The 16,955-nt window shown below is 38.6% G+C and overlaps 1 protein-coding gene across 9 annotated transcripts in view; it reads left to right on the plus strand.

The window, feature by feature from the left end:
- Positions 1 to 16,955, plus strand: part of PLCE1 (phospholipase C epsilon 1) — a 201,661-nt gene that overhangs the window by 154,272 nt on the left and 30,434 nt on the right. For 7 of the 9 annotated variants that reach the window (XM_072995309.2, XM_072995312.2, XM_072995310.2 and 4 more), the window contains 9 exons: positions 1,491 to 1,598; positions 2,454 to 2,570; positions 4,847 to 5,005; positions 6,801 to 6,930; positions 8,853 to 8,894; positions 9,716 to 9,840; positions 11,195 to 11,312; positions 13,644 to 13,775; positions 15,682 to 15,972. In XM_072995309.2, the coding sequence (XP_072851410.2) occupies positions 1,491 to 1,598; positions 2,454 to 2,570; positions 4,847 to 5,005; positions 6,801 to 6,930; positions 8,853 to 8,894; positions 9,716 to 9,840; positions 11,195 to 11,312; positions 13,644 to 13,775; positions 15,682 to 15,972 (1,222 nt within the window). The remainder of the gene's footprint in view (positions 1 to 1,490; positions 1,599 to 2,453; positions 2,571 to 4,846; positions 5,006 to 6,800; positions 6,931 to 8,852; positions 8,895 to 9,715; positions 9,841 to 11,194; positions 11,313 to 13,643; positions 13,776 to 15,681; positions 15,973 to 16,955) is intronic. The other 2 variants (XM_072995313.2, XM_078391329.1) reach the window with 1 other exon arrangement.

Raw genomic sequence — 16,955 nt, forward strand, 5'->3', positions numbered from 1 at the left:
CCCCTTTTCCCCTGCAACGACTTGCTTGTTTATTTGGAAAGTCAAAGACGCATGACCTCTTCCTGCTTTCTAAACCTAGATGTTCCAAGTATTTGCTTGTAAAACATAGGAAAACAAGATGTGTGGGAAAACAGCTTGTGTGCACAGTTATACTCAGATGCTTTTTTAAATGATTATATATTTAAGCTTTGTTCTAAGGCAAATAAGAAAAAAGAGTTTCATCTCAGAGTTGTAGAGCTGAAACACTAACCAGTCTGATCTAACCTGCTAAAATTAGACTTTCCCACAGGAAAGACTGAGCTAATATGTTAGTTCATTTAAATGTCAAAGCACCATTCAGAATAATGTAAGTTTTGTTGAAAACATGATTATATTTTAGCAAGATCATTATTCAGAAGAATGTTGCTTCTAGGAATATTATATAATATCTTAGGCATTCTTTCCAAGCAGTGAGCTGCTAGTCATATTAGTGTTGCTTTCCATCAGTTTAGTTTTATGTCTTGTGTATATTGGAATTGCATCATGTGTAAAAAACAAAAAAAAACAAAAACAAAGCTTCTACAAGATCATCAGACTTTGTGTAAGTAAATTTTTAAATTCATACAACTTCAAATGAAATTTTCACTGTATTTCTTACCCAATATGCACTAAAGAAGAAGCTACAACTTCCTCACAGGTATACCTATGTCATATATGTGGTAGTGTCAAACATGTGTTTCATTCACAGCTTTTAGTTTTTTTTTTCAGTTTGCACTTAAAATACATAATATAGGAAGTGGCATTCTATTAAAACAGTGTGCAAAAAGCACCATATATGCCAGATTAGCTTTCTTAAAACTGGAGAGATTAGCTTACTCTTGAGGGCACAAAAACCTTGATGAAAGCCTGTAAAAACTGGCTGGCTTAGGAACATGCTGCAGCAGGAGTACAGCTAATATGTTTCTAAAATTTTGACTGCAATCTTTTCTAAAATATGTGTATCAGTCACGTGCTGAGGGAGCAATATAAAGTTCAAGAATTAAATCAGTTGTTTTATTTAAGTAAACTATGACAATGGAAAAAGACTTGTGTTCTGAGAAGACTTTTCAGGCTACGTTTGTTAGAGGTCAATTTAGATGAGGGATTATCCAGATGGAACACAAATGTGACAAAAAATAATGCAGTCAGGATGCATACGCTTGTACATCCTATTCTTCTCCCCCAACCAACTGCAGCCTATTGCAGCAAAATATGGATTTGTCCTGAGTTGAATGCTTTTCTGTCATTTTTCTGTCCCTTTTTTAGATCAGTTATAGCATGCTTACTAAAAAATTAATAACTTTGGGGCTGTATCCAGTGGTTCATTCAAGATAAGAATTCTATCTTGCCTTGTCTCATTCATGGAATTTTACAAGGGGGCAAACTTTGTTGTCTTCATCTTGTAAAACCCTTACTTATTTCTCCATAACTTTTATGAAAGTGATGCAGTACCATTCTATTCTTTGTTCCAGGTTCTCTTACAAGGTTGTAGGAGTGTGGAACTAGACTGCTGGGATGGTGATGATGGAATGCCTGTGATTTATCATGGGCATACACTCACTACTAAGATTCCTTTTAAGGTATGTGCATATTCATCATAATGTCCTTTGCAGGAGACAAAACTATAAGTTTTTCGTAATAGAAAAGTTTAAGCTAATACTATTGAATAGTTGCGAGGATATTTCTGTCTTAATTACTGAGCTGCACTGAAATGTATGTCTATGAGCAGTGGCATTAACTAATTTATTGGTAGAGCCTACTAGCCCGCTCTAGTCCAAATGCTTTCAAACCACCTTACATTAATTAAAAACAAAAATGTAAAATTAAAGCAAAATGGTGACAGAGGAACCTTAGCAGAAAACAATAAAAATCCTAATCATACTTACAGTGTCACAAAATCTAAGGACTAAATCCAGTTTTCTTTATGGGTCCCACAGTTGAGTACCCTTCAAATGTACTGAATTACAGTCTCAACTTCCCTAGGTTGAAAAAAAAGCTACTGTGAAGCACTTTATATTCTGCCACTTCAGCTACAGCTGTATAAAGTATTGTTTTTGCCTCTAGATTCTTAATGTAGAAATCCAGAACTTGCCAATAAACTTTCCTAAGTAGTAGAAATAGTCACAGCCTAGGCCTCAAGTGACCTTCAAACTCTTGTTCCTCCATTGAAACCCGCCCCAGGGTAGCACTGTAAAAACCATTCCTCCAATATTTCACATATCTTGAAAACTTTGTTAGGGTTTCTGTAAATCTGATGCAACTTTACAGCATGCAACAACAACAACTTTTTTTCTTTCAGGCTTCCAAGGATATTGCTTTTCTGCCTTTTATCTTGAGTTACCTGCTGAAGCTAGTTTTCCTCAGTAATCCATGGACCAGGATAACATTTATTCTGAATGTCATAGCCAATTATTAAATTCTGTTTCATTTTACAGGAAGTAGTTGAAGCTGTTGATCGTAATGCCTTTATCACCTCAGACATGCCAGTTATCATATCCATTGAGAACCACTGTTCTCTGCCTCAGCAACGAAAGATGGCTGAGATTTTCAAGGTGAGTTACAAGAGGTTTCAGATATGTTTAGAGTAAACAGGGGAGAAAGCTGTAGCTTCTCATTAATTCTAACCAAGAAACAATTGTTAATGGCTGTAAAGAAACTGAGAATTTGGAGAATATGAAATATGACAGGCAGAGGTCAGTGTGTAGACAGCGAGTTCACACCTTCAACTTATCTCCTGTTCTGGAACACTTCAAGGAAAGGAACAGTAAGGAACAGATGCTTCCATGCTCGTCTTTTATCAGAAGATATATCAAAGCTGTCCCACAAAGACTCAGTTGACTTAACAGTAACTCATACCTTGAAAGCAGTCAGTCTGCTTCCTTCACAGAGAGTTATGCAGGCTTGGTGAGGGGGAAGAGAGCAAATCAGGAAGCTGCCTTTTGTCCTGACTGAACATGAAAGGGCTTATGATGTTGTTGGCAACAGGAATGGTCTATTTACTGTTATCAAAGGATTAGGAAAAACTAGTTGGTTAGACTAGGACAGTGTGGCAAACCTTTTTGGGCTCGAGTGCCCAAACTAAAACAAAGAATCCATTGGGTGGCAGGCTGCGGCAGTGCCAGAAGTGGTGGCAGCAGAACTGGAAGTGGTGGCAGAAGGGGGAATCTCGGGCATGGAGGTACTTTGAGACCCCACTCTGGATCCAGCGCTAGCTCCTCCAGATCCTGGCCCGCCACCTGTTGAAGCGCCAGCACCGTGGCTGCAGCTGCCTCTTGAGGTTTGACTGCAGGGGGGCTCTACGTGCCAGCTGTCGCATGCGGGCCATAGATTTGCCCTCGCTGGACTAGAATGTCTCTGAGGAGAAAAGTGCTTTGATTCCCCTGCTGTTTCATGATGCCTTGAAGGGACTTAGTCTGACTCTGAGGAGAGATGGTTTTAGCCATATCTGTCTCCTTCCTAGGCCCTCCCACCACAGAGTAGTGTGGCTCAGTGGCTATAGAGAGGGAACTGTGACAATGGCTCCCAAACAAACCAGGGTTTAGAAGTCATAATTTAGTTTAAATTATGGTTTCATGGCTTGGCGTGTTTGGAAGCAATTGGCCATACTTTCTAAATCTGGAGATAACAAGAATGTTCTTGTGACTTCCTGTCTTGTTCTTCCCTTTTGTCTGAAGAGAGAGCAAAGAAGCTTTCTGTATTTAGGAAATAGAAATGTACGTGGGGAAAACTTTCACATCCAGTTGTGGGGGTGCCTCATCCATTTTCTGGTCTCAGTCCTTTGATTAAAAATGAAATGGACTCCCCATTTCGGTTCTGCCTAGCACTCATCCTGAAGTGCCCAAGAACCATTTTTTTTAATTACTATAACAAAGCAAGGCAAAATAGGCAACTGAACATCAACTTAAAAGCCTTTAAAAATATTTAAAATCTTGTTTGAAAAAGCAAGGAAGGTAATTTACAGCACATTAACAAATTATACCATTTTAAAAAATTAATCTGACAGGGAGAACATCTCCCCTCTGCATATATGGGGGGGGGGAGGCAAAATAAAAACCATGCATACCACCCTTCTCCCAAAGACCAAGAAAATCAAGGAAGCAAATAAAATACAAATAAACAAAACATCCAAAACAACTGCAATGTGGGGAGATTTCTCTTCTCCTCCACCATTTGATCTCTTCCTTGAATCCAGCAGCAGCAGTGAGCAAAAATAATCCAGGAAATGTAAAGGGGGGGAGAGAAATTTCCCCCCCTCCCCCCAAAAAAAATCAAAAGGATCCACAAGCACAGAAAAAGAGTACAGTGAAGACTGAGGGCACCAGGGACTTCAGCAACAGAGCCGACCCACAAGGGAAGGATTAGAACCAAAGAACATTTTTACAACTGAAAATCCTCCCTTCTCCCGCTCCTGGATGTTCTAATTGGCTGCTGAGATGCAGCCCTTGAAATGCTGTTTTATTAAATATTTCCTAGGTGATGTGACAGACAAAAGGTGAAGGAAAGGACAGACGAAAGAGGGAAACTCAAAAGAATCCAAGGCTTTCGTATCTCAGTCTTTCATTAAAATGAAGCATTTGGGTTTAATAGGCTCTGTTTCAAAAATAAATGAAAAAAAATCTTAAAACAAAAATAAGATCCTTTTTTGTGGTTCCCCCCAATTCGTCTTAACCTGAAAGTCCCATGCCTAGCAGGAAGCTCATGAATGGCTTGGCTTCTTAAGCCAGGATTTGACCATTCGGACTGGGCCAGTAATACAATTCAAGTGCTGTGTGGATCTGTAATTTTATCCCTGATTTTCTTAATCGTTTGCATCTTATTGATATTCCAGAATACATTTGGAGATAAACTGGTAACTAAATTTTTGTTCGAGAGTGATTTTTCTGATGATCCAATGCTTCCTTCTCCCTACCAACTGAGAAGAAAGATTTTGCTTAAAAACAAAAAGCTCAAAGCTCATCAAACTCCAGTGGACATATTAAAACAAAAGGTAAGACCTTTCCATAAAAAAAAGGTTTGAGAATAAAAATTATATTATGGTGGGAAAAGAATAGTAAATGTTGCTTTTTAAGTATTGGAGTGGCGGAATGTATATGGACGGTGGGCTTACTGAAAAGAAAAACATTGCAGTCTATCTCAGATAATGCTTTCAAATGTACATAATAAAAAGCTGTGGTCCAAGCTTTCTCAAGGACTGTCTCTCCCTTTATGACCCTGCTCAGGTGTTAAGATTGTCAGGAAAGGCCTTTCTTGCAGTCCTGCCACCTCCACAGGTCTTTTTTGGAAGGGAAATGGGAGAGGGTCTTCTCCGTTGCTGCTCCCAAACTTTGGGCCTCCTTCCCACACGAGGCCAGCCTGCTGTCCTTCCACAAGGAGGCAAAAATCTTTTTGTACAGGCAACGTTTCCATCAGTGGCTATCTGTCTGAGTGGGGTTTCTAGTTGTGCCTTTCTGCTCTAAATGTGTTTTTGGTGTTGCTTTTGTTTACCAATTTTTAGTATGGTATTGCTTGATCTTTTTAAGTGTTTGTTTACTTACTTTTTAAAGCTTTAATTAACTGTTTTTAGCTTTAACTGTTTTTGTCTATTAATGATGTCAGCTGCCTTGAGTCCTTTTTAAGGAGAAAAGCGGAGTAAAAATATTTTAAGTCAATAAACATTGACTGATTTTGTGTGTCTCAGTAGACGTGCTGCTAAGGGGAAACTCTGGCTTCTCAGTGCTGAGCAGCTTACTAGTTCATGATCTTTATAATGGAGACACTTAAACAACAATGGGCTTTCTGGTTGATATCCAAACCAAACTGGAGCAGACACGTTGCCCCCCCCCCCCAATAAATAGGAGATATAACTGATGGATTTGGATGGCTTTGTAAATAAACTAAGGGCCAAAAAATCTTTGGTTTATTTTAATAGTTGCAGTTGCAGAAGAGCAGTGAGCTAATACTACCAAAGTACTGGTTTACCATTTTGGCTTGTCATGATATCTAGAAATATCCATCATGGCTTATAAAAATGAGGGGAAAATTAATAGTAGTGAATGTAATTTTGAATTGTGTAATTTTGGTAAGTCATTAATTCCGAAGCTGGAATATGTCAGAAACCAGAGATGTCCTCACATCTTTCATTTAATAAAAACTGAAAAGAAGTACTGTAATTAGCTATATTTTTGTGTGTTTAAAGCTAAATTAGACTGCCCTTAATTTGCAGTGTTCTCCTATGTTATGATGTTTGATTAATGTTATGCCAATAATAGATGTACAGATATTTTATACTTCTAATAAACTCTTCACATCCTTTTAACATTTATCTATTATTCATACTAATAGTTGTATTCATTTTAATGATAGCCTTGCACTTTCTAATGTAAATATAATATTCAGGAACAGGATAATTGGATGATCTTGGGGAGAGTTGGAAGAGATCAGTTGAATGAGAAATAAGAAATGGTGCCAGGATCCCCTTCTTGTTTATGGAGATGCTATAAGGGAAAGTCTGCCATTTTTTGGGAAGGTACATAGCTCATTGCTAGAGCAAATAAGGACTGCAGACATATGTAACAAAATTATATTATATCTTTAGAAGGTCTAAATCCAATTTTAGCCACCACTAAAATAGGCCTATTGTGAGATGAACTTGTTAGATGACACTAATATAAATCCCAGACCTATTGGCCTGGGTATAGCTACTGTGGTTGTGGTTGTAATTGCAATTGTATTTAGCTCATTGTCTCTTGGTATTTGCTAAATGAATTCCTTTTGCATTTGAAAATTTTGTTTTCCTCCTATAGGCTCATCAACTGGCGTACATGCAAGCTCAGGCAAGCAATGGTGGTAATACAGGAAGCATTCCTGCTCCTAATGAAGAAGAGGAGGATGAAGAAGATGAATATGACTATGACTATGAGTCTCTATCTGATGGTACACAAATGTGCTTATTAAAATGCTGTATCTCTGAGATTTATAATGTGGGTGTAGTTATAACCAGAACATGCGTGACATTTCTTAACCAGTAGAATACAAAAAAATCTTCCTAATGCACACCTTCTGTTAATTTGTATCAATTTAAATCATTTGCTATGATTAATTCTAAAGCAGGGGCCGTCAGCCCCTGGTCCGGAGCCTGGTGCTGGTCCGTGGGCTTGCTGGAACTGGGCCACAAATACGGATCTTCGCTCCGCCCCCTGCACGCACATGCGGTGGACGTGTCATGCTCATGCGGGGTGTGTGTCATGCCTGCGGTGGACATGATCTCACAAGTGCAACACGCCCACTGCGTGTGCATGTCCCCCGTGTGGAACTCACTCCCCCCAGCTGGTCCGCAGCCCCAAAAAGGCTGAGGACCACTGTTCTAAAGAATAAGCAAACAATCTTCCTTGTGTGAAAGATGAGAAAAGGAACTATGTTTTAGAACAGTATTTGAATGTGCTTTAAATACAGTTAATCATATATGAAACATTAATCCTTATGGGTACACAGCACAATTTTTGGCATTTCCATAGTAATGAAGAATATTAAAAGGCATTGGTTCAACTGATGAGGATGATAAAGTGTAAGACTGAACTAATAAAAATATCTATGATTGCGGTGTGTAGCAGTTATTTCTGATTGCAGTTATTGATATATGTACTAGCTCTCTCTGTCTCTCTGTGTCTCTCTATGTGTGTTTGTGTGTGTTTCTGTGTCTTTTGCTTGTTATTTGAGCTGCTTTTTGTTAAAACAAGACAGCCCCAATTCTTTCTAAGGACTCAACTGTAAAGAATGTTTAATTAGTAGCATAGATAAAAACATTCTGTTCAGAAAGGATGTTTCATACTGTGCAGTAATACACTCCTCATCTCATACTTGATGTGACATGGTGAAACAGGAAATTTTAAGATGCACAGTGAAAAATAAGGAGTAGCAAAAAACTCATAGCAAAGTTTTGCTGTATATTTGCTGAACTCTTATGGGTTAGCATAGTAAATTGAACTAGAGTAGGCCCATTAAATCAGTGGAACTTACAGAGGAGATGATTCACCAAATTCCTACTGTGGTTGTGACTTAACATGCTAAGCAATAGAATGTCAGCCATTCTCTTGCATCATAAGAAATGCCTTCTGGATCATTATAATTAGGGCTTCCTTGAGTTAATTCCATGAAATACACAGTTACTGGAATCCTGTTGTACACATTATGCTTTGCATATTAATGTCATGGGCCATGGCCATTCCAAGGGAATTAAAGGCTTCCGGTCACCACCCACCCGCCCGCCCAAGTTTCAGGAATCTCCTTCATCCTAGGATGCCTTCAAGAGCTGAAGAAGAGGGCAAGGAATGGTTTAAAGTCAGAAAATCTCTGCCAGCAGGATTGCCAGCAGCAGTTTCCCATCTTTAGATTGTTCCTTATCCTATTCTGAAGCTCCCAAACCTGCCTAGCACAAAAGTGGTCCCTGGAATCTGATGAGGGTGAGAATGGGAAATTTAATTTCCATAGAACAGGCACAGCATAACTTGGAGCAACTGGATTCTGGCCATTATGTATGTATCTGTTAATATGGATAAAAATTTCTGCCAGGTGAAGGTGAACATAATGTTTTATCTGATTGCTTCCTTGCTATTAGTTCCCTGAATATTGATTAATTACCTTCTTTCTAGGTTAATCTGAAGTCAGTTGTTTGCCACAATTCTGTCTTTGCAGTCTCCGTAATAGTGATTCCAGTGTTATTTCCTTGTAGTATTGCTACAAGTGTTTGTGTCAAGATGACAGTTTTACAACATAATCTTAATGTAATTTTCATTTCTCTGGCTTTGTTTCTTAATTTCCCTTCCTCTTACGCCCTTTCTGACTCTATTTTCCTATAGCTGATGTCCTTAATGCTTCTCCTGCTCCTAACAGCCAGGAAGGTAAAAGGCCACTTGGTCAAGCATCTTAACTGCACGAATTTCTGTACTGCATTTCTGAACATCTTGGGATGCATACTTTGATCACATATGAGTGAAACACCCTTTTTCATTCCTGTCATTTTCTGTTACTTACTTTTCAGAATATTTGCATGTGCCACATGGGTTTCTAATTTACACATGTTGGTTATCATGAAATAGGCTATAGAGTCACATTTATGTAGACTGATTTGCAATGCACAATACATTTTATCGTTGGCTACACGTTTGAATAAATGAATGAGAATACATTTTTAGTAAGCTCTTTAGCTCCCTATCACACCCCTCCCTCTTAGCTGCAAATAGATGCTTGTGTATTATGTCTGAGTGCAGTCTGAGCCAGCAGACATTTAAATAATATATTTGTAATTTCTATATTAAAATAATTAATGCAATTCTAATTTAATGTATTATTCCATAAACATTTAAAGTGGAAAGTCTCCTTTTGCTTTGCTTCTTAAGAAACTGTATGCTCACTAAGATTTTTAAAAAAACCTTCCTCAACTGGTGACTCCAGAGGTGTTGGGCTACAACTCCCACCTGTGCTAAGTGGAATACTGGGATGTGAACGCTTAACACAAGTGGAGGACACCACGTTGAAACAGACTGGGCTAGAAGCTGATTGTTAAATTCTACATTAAAGAACATTGCCATGTGTTTGACTAGTTAATAATTGAATACTGTAATTATTCAAAGTTATATTGACTTCCGTGTCCAGAAGGATTCAGTTTTTGAGCAAAATGTGCCTTTACAGCTCTTCAGACAGATAATGCTTACTTTTCCAGATAACATTCTGGAAGACCGACCTGAAAGTAAGTTAGCCGTAGATAAGCTGCAGTTTGAATACAGTGAAGAAACTGCCAAAAGAATAAAGAAGGCGGATAACACCATGTACAACAATAAAGGAAAGGTAGCGTATATTCATTTCTTTTCCCTGAAAAGATTTTATACTGGGATGGCTTAGAACATAGAAGTGGGACTTGGTAATAAAATAAAAACCATTTAGGCCAGTGTCACCTTAAAAATGAAGTATTTTTGTATGTTCATTTTATAAGTGAGAGACTTTTTTGTGAGCTGCAGTCAAGCAGTTGTAAAAGTGTGTTGTGTGAAATATTTAATAGTATCAGTATTCTTTGTGGGTACGAACTGGATAGCTGCAGGAGCAGCTGGGGTGGTTGGGAGAGAATATCTTCCGTTTTTGTTTGTAGAATGAGCTTCCCAGACTGTATTTATAAACAAGTTGCATACTGTAGTCCTTCCTCTCTCTCTTAACTTGAGTCTTTTGCAACATAAACTGCAAGACTGTCTGAAGTTCTGCAGTTCTAAGTAGTGTGTCTTCATTTTGCAACACGCATTCATTATGTGCATGGCTTTCATAGAACTCAGAAAGTTTGCAGCATTTTCAGTTACAACATTTGCAGAACACTATAGTGGAAGCCGTAAGAAAATTTTTGTAATAAGTATTCAGAATGTTGAATTGGCAGAATCTCTTCCAGGGAAGGATAATAATGCATCTGTGGTTCTTTTGCTGGGATAAACCCAGCATTTCAGCTAGAAGATATAACTTAACTTTGTCCTGAAGTGTTTGGTTTTCTATAAATAGACTGGGCTACTCACTTTTTACAAAATTAGTTAAATGAGTTTTGGGGAGAAAATATGTATGTACACAAGGTAGAATTAATAGTTTTTTAATATTTTTGCTCTTTTTTTAGTAGAGGGATCGTATGTCTTATTATTTGGTTTTTAATCCTTGGACACAATGGCCAGAATTATGTTATATAAGTCACACCTGCATAACAGTGATGATGTCACCAGCAAGAGCTTTTCAGTAATGGAAAATCTGCTTCTTTTCCTGCTACAGAGTCACTCATAATAAATGTCTCTGTGAGAGCCATTCGGAGCCCCAGGAGAGAAAGAGGAACTCTTAAATTACTCAAAATCTCTTCTGCTGGTGATATTGTCACATTATGCAGGCATAGGTTGCATAACAGGATATTAGCGGGTATGCCTCTGATTCCTAAGATGATAGACAGTGGTATTGCTAACCTCCCACTGTTGGTCTAGGAGAGATATAGATTTTGAAATTTCTGAATAATAAACCAAGAGGAGAAAATGCTAAAATACTGTATTCATATGTATCTATTCAAATAAATAAGTGTATATGTACAATAAGGCTGTGATTATATTTTGTTTATGATGGACTGCTGGATGGATGTATATTGACTATGGTAAAACCCTTTTTTATAATTTAATACCCTATGTAGGTTTATGACATGGAATTAGGTGAAGAATTTTACCTTTCTCAAAATAAAAAAGAAAGCAGACAAATAGCACCTGAACTGTCAGATCTTGTCATCTACTGTCAAGCTGTAAAATTTCCTGGTAAGCATATTATGCTAATTGTTTGGGATTGTTACTTAATTTGAAACAAGTAATGTGTTTTTTTAAAGGCTGATCTCCCATTGCATAACCGTTGAGAATGGGTTTTGTATTTTAGCACCTCACACCCTCAAAAGAGATGCCAGGTGTGGAATAGAAAAGAATTCCTATTCTGTGGGATATTCAGCAGGTCAGATTCCTTTCTCAAAAGTTTATCCTGCCTCCTCACTAGCCAAAGACATTCTTTCCATGCATACCCTTCTGACATTTCCTTCTCTGCTGCCTATCCACTCCGCTCTCTCTCTCTCTCTCTCTGCCCTTCTCCCCCATACACACATACAGTACAAACAGAAAAACAACGAATTCTTTCAGAAGAGTTTGGTTACAGTCCAACAACGGAACTGAAAGAGTGGGATTACATTGGGGTGGAAGTACAAGCAGGAAATTGGACTGGAGTAAGAACCAACGATATGTGGCAGCTGGGCCATCAGCCATACTACATTGGGTTGGGTTGTAGAAGGAAAATGGCCCATGGCAAAAAGGGAACACTGGCTTGCAGAAGTATTAAGAGAAAAAGATGGGAATTCTAATTTTATTCTGTGGGAGAATGAAAGGTTGCATTGTGTGCATTGTTATGAATTGCTTTATAGAACATAGTTTTGGCTTCTAACAATTGTTTGACCCTGATGCATTTTTCACAGATTGTTTTTAATCAAAGGATTTGGTCTCAAGAGAATTATTTTCAGCTGGCTGTAACTCCTTTTTGAAAACACGTATTGCTGAGTACAGTCTGCCTCATAAAAGCCTGTCCCATGTAGCTGTAGTTTGTTTGTTTGTTTGTTTGTTTATTTATTTGATTGATTGATTGATTGATTGATTGATTGATTGATTGATTGATTGATTGATTGATTGATTGATTGATTGATACCCCGCCTATCTGGTCTACTCGACCACTCTAGGCGGCTTCCAGTATAGGATAAAACAATAAAACACAAGAACATTACATAATCATTTGATACAGTTATAATAAAATAGAGTGAGAATAAAATAAGAAGGAATAGAAAAGAAATCAGGTATTGACTGGAGGGAAGGCCTGGATGTACAACCATGTTTTTAATTGGGTTTTAAAGATTCCCAGTGTAGGGGCCGCACAAATCTCTGAAGGGAGGTTGTTCCAGAGGCGAGGAGCCACCGCCAAGAAGGCCCGGTTTCGTGTCTTTTCCTTCCGGGCCTCTCTCAGCGTCAGTCTCCTCAGCCTCTCCTCCTGACTCGTGCGGGTGATCCGGGTGGGCAGGAGTGCCCGTGGACATGGAAGGAAAAATGAGCACAAGAACCAACATTAAGTTCTTCTCTGGAAATAAATCTGACACAATTGGTACTCTTACGCATTTGGTCTAAAGTTAAATGAGCAGATGGGCATTTCCAGTTATGCAAGGAGAGGTAGTTTTCGGTATTACTCTCTCTTCCTACACTGCATTGTATATTAGGGCAGGCAACTTCCAAGAAGCTATTTTTATCCTCTTTCAGATCATAGACAGTTAGGTTTTCGACACCTCCCACCCTCCTGGCCAAAGGGAGAAAAAAAAGATATAAATTTTTAGCTCCCCAAATGAAAGATCACATCCCCAGAAGGTCTTGGGCAGAGCATCATTTGCAACTTGAGCAGAATTTCACCTCTCCTTGGCTTGTTCTAGCTTGTTATTTCCAGTTGTAAGAAACACCTCTTAAGGCATAAACAAGGCCTTGTAGGGCTATCCACTTTCTTTTCCTTTAAACATTTTAAGCCTAAAATATGCTGCTATGAGGAGAGAGAAATGAGTTTAGATGGCAAATCCCATCCCCCAGAGGCTTCTGACAGTGCAATTTGCCATTTGGGGAATGAATTTTTTCTAGCATTTAGAGGAAAGCCTGTGGAAGCTGTGTTGACCTTGGGCCACACGTTGCTAACCATTCCTGGACCTAGGGCGAGAATTCTTGTTCTATGATCAGAATTCTTTTCTTGGACTTTAGAATCTGAACCACACAATTTCCTAACTCTAATATACAGTACTAAGAAGGCAACTTAAATAATCTTTTAAAATGTACCTTCATGGCATTTCTGTGTAGGACCCAAGTGGAAGAAGGATGCCCTTAAAAATCAATGTGTTTCATGGGCACATTATAAATTCAAGGGATGGCTAGATTGGGACAACATACAGACCAGTATATCTGTTCATAAATCATTAGAATAGTAACTCTTGGAAATAAATTGTAAAAAAACCCCAGAAAAATATCATGCCCACTTGCTCCTGTTTTTCAGTCAATTTATAAGATATATATTTTTAATGGAAATAGGTCTGTCAACTCTAAATCCATCTGGCTCTAGCAGAGGAAAGGAAAGAAAAAGCAGGAAGTCCATTTTTGGCAACAATCCTGGAAGGCTGAGCCCAGGGGAGCCAGCAGTTTTTGCCAAAACATCTGGAAAAGGTAAAGTCAGAATATTTTCTTACCAATTGCATGGAATGGCTCTGTAATCCAACTCATATTACTCGAACCTCTAGTTAAAGATCAAACACATTGTTCTACGTAGGCAGCACTCACAGTTTGGAATAATTTTCCATTAGCAGCCAACCATTATAATAACTTCATTACACATAATGGATCTAATGTAAAGTAATGAGCTGTTGGAACAATGTCTGATTACTAGAAATATACATTTAATCATAAGCTCTATTACTTGGAAAGCCATATTGCAAGCTAATATGTTTATTTCTTAGGAGACTGGTTTATATGTCAAGGTGTGTATGCTTTTAAAATAAAACAAAGAACCCTGTGTGGAGGGGGTAATATTTTCCATTTTGTTCTGGAAAGTTGTCAGTGAATGTACAAAATCAGAAGACTTAGAGGAACACTTCCTCACTCTTAAGACTTAGCTTTTTAAAAAAGATTTCAAAGTGCTGTTTATGACGTATCAAAACCCTATCTGATATCGGTCCTAGCTATCTGAAACACTGTATTCTCCTTTTCAAGCTTGCCCAGCTTTCAGTTCTGGAAGAATCCCTTAATCTCAGTCCTGCTACCCTTGGAGGCTTCTCTGGTGAGGATGTGAGAGAATGCCTTCCGTTTATGATTTTTCAGTCATGACGAAATCTGGTTAGGAAAGAGACCTTGTTCATTTATCATGATGATGTTTAATGCAACACTAAATGAGGGCTAAGGTGAACAGTGAGTGCCTCATTTAGCTTGAGAAGAAGAGGAGTCAGTCCACCTTGTATTTGATGTTTCTCTTTTTCCTGCTGCCTTCTACTTTTCCCAGTATTATAGTATTCTCTAGATAATCCTGTTTTCTCAGGATATGCCCAAAGTAAGAAAGCCTCAGTTTTCAACATTTCTGCCTCCAGAAGTAGTTCAGGCATGATTTGATCCAGGACCCACTTCATCATTTTTCTGGCAGTCCAAAGTGTACACAAAGCTGTCCTCCAGCACCACATTTCAAATGAATCAGTTTTCTTTTCCGGTCATCTTAACTGTCCAGCTTTGACACCCATACATACATGATGGTTGGAAATACAAGATTGTGGATGATCGTGGTCTTGGATCTTCAGTGACACATCCATACATTTGATTTATCTTTATTGTTGCCCTTCCTAGTCTTGATCTTTTGATTTCTTGGCTGCAGTCTCCATTTGGATTGGTGATTGAGCCAAGGTATATAAAATATCTGTTTCAGTTACTACATTGTCAACTCTAACATTGTGTAGTTCTTCTGTAGTCATGATTTGAAAGAGCTTTGGGTTTGTTTGTTTTTGCTGAAGACCACAAAATTCTGGCAGAGAGAATTCCTGCAGAGAATTCCTCTGGTATTTGACCATGTAGTTGCACTCAAGAGTTCCTTCCTTCTGTCAGTTGTAATACTCAAGAAGTGAAAACAAGGCTCAATTGTGGTGGTAGTAGAGCCATTGAAATAAATGGGAACTAAGCTAACCATGACTTGCTTGCCGCTAAATGGCACTCTGTAGTCATGACTGTGTCCATATCTAACTTGAAATCTTCTTGAAATTGATTTATAAGTAATGTTTTAAAATACAAAACAAAACATGCAGCTGTTATTTCTTTAGAATTCTCTGCAATCTTGCTCACTTCAGAAGAAACTAGCCACTGTTATGTTCTTAAAGGGGCCAGAGCAGAGAAATCTTTGAGGGAACCTCTGGAAATACAAAAGATTTCCTTGCTGTTGTGTCAATTACTGTTCTTGATTTGGGGAACAATTTCTTGATAATCAGTCATGTCTTTGTTTCCTCTTAATATATTATGCTTCTTAGGAATGAGAGGAAGACATGGAAATGTTAAATGCTTGCACATTTATACTTTTGAAATACCATCCATTTTCTAGGTGCCTTCGATGGTGTACGACAGACATGGGAAGAAGCTTCTTCTACTCTCAGCCCTACAGCTTCCCTCAGTTCAATAATAAGGACTCCCAGATGTTATCATATCTCCTCTTTGAATGAAAATGCTGCCAAGCGCTTGTGCAGGCGATATTCACAGAAGTTGATACAGCATACCACCTGCCAGCTGCTCAGAACATATCCAGCTGCTACACGCATTGATTCGTCTAATCCTCATCCCCTTCTCTTCTGGCTTCATGGGGTACAGCTGGTGGCATTAAATTATCAGACTGATGGTATGTGTTCTCTGATTCCTCAGTATTATAACATGTGGCACCGCAAACTTCACAAAAGAAATGATTGCTTTGGACTGTTTTTTTGTGTACTTTATTTACATTATTCTATAATCCATATGAACTATCAACAGTCATAATGCTGGACTCAGATACGGTGGCCTTCTTGCCCTAGGAATGCCTCTGAAAAGCTCTTCTCTGTGTTGGGGAACTCTACACAGAATGAGCAGTGGATGCTACTGCATGTGCCCAACATTTGTAAGTTTATCATTAAAAAGGGGATTGAAAAGAAAACAGCAAACATTATAATGCAATTGTACAAAACGCTGGTAAGGCTGCACCTGGAGTATTGTGTACAGTTCTTCTTCATGGCCTCTGTAAATCACACCCTGGGTAATCCGCGCCTGTGTGGAGCCTCATCGGAAAGTTCTGGAATCTAGAGCTTCTGCGACAGCAAAAAACACATTAGACTAAAGCCCCTCCCCCCTCTTAGAAGTACCTTGGCGCCAAGGCTCCCCATTCAGTTTTCATTCAACCATTGCATTGAGAGCCTCATAGTTTCTGCTTCTGGGAGTAAAAGAAAAAGAGAGTTTATTCTTGATTCCTTTATCAATCTTTTTTCCTTTAAGTTTTTAGTTCAAAGTCATTATCATCAGAGATTTTTCCTTTCTGTTTCGCTCGGCCTCCGGCCACAGCACCTATCATCCTTTTTTTCTTCTCAAATTGTTTTTCTCCTATTACATGGCCCCTCTGGGCCCATTTAAACACTGAGTGGTCTGTGGTAATAAAATACCACTCTCTGATGGCCATGCCAAGTGTCTTTTTTGCTTGGGAGAGACACACCAGACGTCTTCCTGCCAGCATTGTAAAAACTTCAAGCATGGAGTCCTCCATTCTCGCTTATCCAGGTTAAAACTCTCTCTTTGGGAACAATCCCTTCAACCAACCAAAATGGCCCAACCTCCTTGTAAGGCCACCTCACAAAC

The sequence above is a fragment of the Pogona vitticeps genome, chromosome 3 (assembly GCF_051106095.1).
Source record: "Pogona vitticeps strain Pit_001003342236 chromosome 3, PviZW2.1, whole genome shotgun sequence".
Taxonomy (NCBI): Eukaryota; Metazoa; Chordata; class Lepidosauria; order Squamata; family Agamidae; genus Pogona; species Pogona vitticeps.